The sequence below is a fragment of the Musca domestica genome, unplaced genomic scaffold (assembly GCF_030504385.1).
Source record: "Musca domestica strain aabys unplaced genomic scaffold, Musca_domestica.polishedcontigs.V.1.1 12, whole genome shotgun sequence".
NCBI classification, from domain to species: domain Eukaryota; kingdom Metazoa; phylum Arthropoda; class Insecta; order Diptera; family Muscidae; genus Musca; species Musca domestica.
Genome location: NW_026712155.1, coordinates 518,297 through 522,172, shown reverse-complemented (window position 1 = coordinate 522,172; position 3,876 = coordinate 518,297). Strand labels below are relative to the sequence as shown.

The following is a 3,876-nucleotide window of genomic DNA, read 5'->3' as shown; positions in this document are numbered from 1 at the left end:
ATATTCATAATGCGACACCACCCCCGCTCTCAGGGCAAGTTGGGAAAACAAAACAATTCTTGAATACATCCCCTTTTTTTGACACCCACTGTATACACATGCGGATGGATTGACAAAGCAATCTAACACACTGTCATCCAATTAAGATGATGATCTTGTCTACGCCAGCGACAAATATAAATACCAGCTGAATGTCAACAGCTAAATGAAGCTGAACGGACCGCTACTCTCAAAATCGCAATGTATACCCAGCTGTTTAGCGCGTTTTAATAATAACAACGAAATTCACACTTCGCACCCATTACGGCCATACACCGAGCTCTGGGCAGACAAATAAAGCGGTACGGAAAATATTGGGGAAAAGTGTAAATTTGGATAAGACAATTAGTCCCGATAATGATTTGTAGGGTAAACAAAAAGTGTCACCTAAGTGTAACTGTCGTACGAAATTCATGCGCGTCCTCGGTGCTCGGTCGCTGAAATCAAGATCATTACCGGCTGGGCAGCGAGTGAACTTACATTTATTCGTCACAGTCGAAGAAGATAACATTCGCTACCGGTGGTGACGGCGAACAGAACGAAATCCGATTTGAAGATGGACTTAAACACAGGACCACCACGCGCCGGTGAGAAGGTCGGGGAGCGGGCGCAAATGCTGCAGGGCCAGGATGCAACGACGAAGCATCCACGCATTGTTTTCACCGCCAAGGCTCGCAATCAAAGCGTTGGCGACAAAGCCAAGCGGTGCTTACGCAACAAACTGCGCATCCTGAATTGGATCGGTCGCTACAATGTGGAGTGGGGTATTAACGATGCCATCGCCGGCATAACCCTAGGCCTTACCATCATCCCCGAGAGCATTGCCTGTGCCCTGCTGGCCGGTCTGCCAGCTCGGTATGGCCTGTGCTCTGCGTTTGTGGGTCCACTGATCTATTTGTTCTTTGGGTCGATCGACAAAGTCATTATTGGGCCCACCAGTCTGGTGGCCCTGGTCAGTGTGCAGTTCACAGTCGGCAAGCCCATAGAGTTTGCCTTCATGCTAACCTTCCTGAGTGGTGTGGTCCAGCTAATAATGTCAAGTCTACGGATGGGTAAGTAGTCAATCATCCATTGCTAATTCTGCTTTGCTAAGCAAAAGCCTTCTGCAGGCTTCATCTTCGAGTTCATTTCCATGCCCGTCATAAAGGCCTTTTCTTCGGCAACGGCGATCCTGGTTATAGAATCGCAAATCAAGGTACTTCTGGGTATTAAGTACCTGGTGGCGGGACTGGTAGAGTCGGTGAAGACGTTGTTTTTGAGATACGGTGAAGCCAACACAGGCGACCTTGTCATGGGCATTTGCGCCATCGCCTTCCTCGTTCTGTTTGAGGTACGTACACACTCGATCAGCGTTGACTGAGCTTTTTCCTTAGCTTATATTTTCCGAAAGCTGTTGGAGAAAGTGGCGGATAGAGGGAAAGGAAATAGAATTTGGAAGGTCACGTGTCGCTATCTCTCCTTTTCGCGTACAACCCTCATAGTGGTGATCACGGCCATTGTATCGTATGTCTGGCTGCAGTCCGAGCCCCAGGTGCCATACGCTCTGAGCAGGAACGCCCTGTCCGGCCTACCGAATATAACTCTGCCGGTATTTACGATAGAAACCCCAGAGAAGACGTACTCGTTTTGGGATATGATAGCGGAGATGAACGTCGGCATAATCGTCATTCCCATTATCGGCATTCTGACGAACCTTTCCATCGGAAAACTGAGTAAGTTCTAAATAAAATAGCTTTTCCACACAGCGACTCTAACTTTTTCGCAGCTCCCAAGGGGATGGTGGATACAAATCATGAGCTCATGACACTGGGATTGTGCAATGTGTTCGGATCCTGTTTCCAATCCATGCCTACCTCCGGTGCTTTCACCCGGTATGCCATCAGTACAGCCTGCGGGCTTAAAAGTCCCATGGCCAACCTGTATTCGGGTAAGTGTCATCACTCACAGGACCAGGCGGAAAGCTAATATTTCATCTCGCAGGCATCATCGTTTTGCTGGCTCTCGTCTTCCTTAGTCCGTATTTCAATTACATTCCAGAGGCGACACTGGCTGCCATCCTGATTTGTTCCATATTCACTTTGCTTGATTTCAAACTCCCCCTGCGATTGTGGCGGGAGTCCAAGCGTGACTTCGGCGTGTGGGTAATATGTTTCTTTGTCTCGGTACTCTGTGGTGTGGAGGTGGGGCTCTTTGTCAGCCTCATCATCAATGTGGCTCATTTGCTTTACTTGTGGGCTCGGCCCGAAATATCGGTGAAAATTCAAGAGGTATGTCCAACTACAGCGCAGATCCCCTGCCGTCATTCACAGAATTCAAATTCAATTCCTTTCCAAGGTCGACGATATGCAGTATATATGTGTGACGCCCGGCAATGGCATCTATTTCCCCGCCATTAACCACCTACGTGCCAAAGTACTCAAGGCAGCCATGCAGGCCGAGTTCCAGATTCCAGTGGTCATCGACTGCCATAAGGTAACAGGCTTGGATTTTACAGCCGCACAAGGTTTCGTCAAGCTAGCCGGTGGCCTTAAATGCGAAGATGACGAGCAAAGTGGCGGCCGGAGCACTGAGGCCCTACTTGTGCTGTATCGCTTGGATGTTTCCTTGCAGAAGCTGATTGACAACGTCGACAACCTGGTGTTCTGTGAAAGCCCAGATAAAATTCGCGAATTCCTCACTCAAGAGTCGCTGCGCAACGGCTTTATAAATCTCAAGGAACACATACGGGCATCCATTGACCTCGGCTACAAAATCGACATGGAAGGCGAATCATAACTTCCCCCAATATGTTTTAAATAAAAAAAATTAGCACTTCCAGCTATTGCATAACTAAAGTGTGCCTCATTAAAGACCTTGAACAGAAAACCTACTGCCTCCCTGGGCAATACTCCGAAGAAAAGACGACAAAACCACCCCCACACATTCATCTCATCGCATCTCATCTGATTATCTGAATGTCACACAGCGTTGTGGACTTTGGACTTGGAGCAGAATAAACGCTCCTTGGACGGACCATAATTGCCGAGTTAATGGATTTCTGTTTACTTTTCCACTTAGCTGTGAAAACTGTGACTGACAAAGCGACATTCGTGTCCGAGTCTGGAACCGTGCTGCCTCGTTGGCTGGCCACAGCATGAAAGTGTGTGATAGAAATAACAAAAGAGAAAAAAAAATACAAAAACAAAAAGAAAAACGCAGTGCAAAAAACGGCAAAAACTAATTAAATCCTGACTAATGCAAACGAATTCACCTCCGTCACAAACATTGCTTCCCACATTTGCATTCGCCAACAGCAGCGGTCAGCAATTGTGAGCGTTTCCAATGCATTGGGTTAAATGTGTATTCTTTATATCGATGCAAATTTCTGACGCCTCCAGATGCGTTTCGAAACACATTTAGCGTTTCGTTTTTAGCCACATATTCTTACCTGAAATTGAATTGAACATTTAATGCGTCCAGAGTTGTCGATAGTAAAATTCGGGTTTCGGATGAACTTGCTATTTAAATCTCAGTAAAAGCTGAACATTGTGAGTTCGACAATAGACAGAGATCAACAAAACCCGCCCGTTTAAAATATGAATTCATTGATTCCGTTTTCAAGGGAATCGGAAGGTTAAAGTTGTTCGGAACTTCCATCGCAGCAGATTGCTAACTACTTAATTTAATTCATGACAATGACAATCGATCGAAATGAGCCGTTAATCTTTGGAAGCAAAAATGTCGCCAAATGAGTGGTTATTTCCTGTAGCAACCAAAGAAAAACTGCTTATTTCGAGTGACATGCCCTTATTAAAACAATGGCTTAGTAATTCGAGATAAGGTACATCATTTAGAAAC

General features: G+C 46.2%; 1 protein-coding gene across 1 annotated transcript; it reads left to right on the top strand.

Moving 5' to 3' along the window:
• The first annotated feature begins 225 nt into the window (after nucleotides 1–225).
• LOC101894542 (sodium-independent sulfate anion transporter) lies at nucleotides 226–2,873 on the top strand. Its single transcript, XM_059132334.1, has 7 exons — nucleotides 226–341; nucleotides 408–1,091; nucleotides 1,149–1,369; nucleotides 1,430–1,751; nucleotides 1,805–1,966; nucleotides 2,020–2,306; nucleotides 2,374–2,873. Exons 2-7 carry the CDS (start codon nucleotides 596–598, stop codon nucleotides 2,812–2,814), a joined length of 1,929 nt encoding a protein of 642 aa, XP_058988317.1. The 5' UTR covers nucleotides 226–341; nucleotides 408–595; the 3' UTR covers nucleotides 2,815–2,873.
• Nucleotides 2,874–3,876: the final 1,003 nt, after the last annotated feature.

Bases quoted from the DNA above. Each gene is read 5' to 3' on its own strand.
- LOC101894542 (XM_059132334.1), top strand. From the start codon at position 596: ATGGACTTAAACACAGGACCACCACGCGCCGGTGAGAAGGTCGGGGAG. The intron at 1,370-1,429 runs GTACGTACACAC...ATTTTCCGAAAG, and splicing joins CCTTCCTCGTTCTGTTTGAG to CTGTTGGAGAAAGTGGCGGA. The intron at 1,752-1,804 runs GTAAGTTCTAAA...ACTTTTTCGCAG, and splicing joins CCTTTCCATCGGAAAACTGA to CTCCCAAGGGGATGGTGGAT.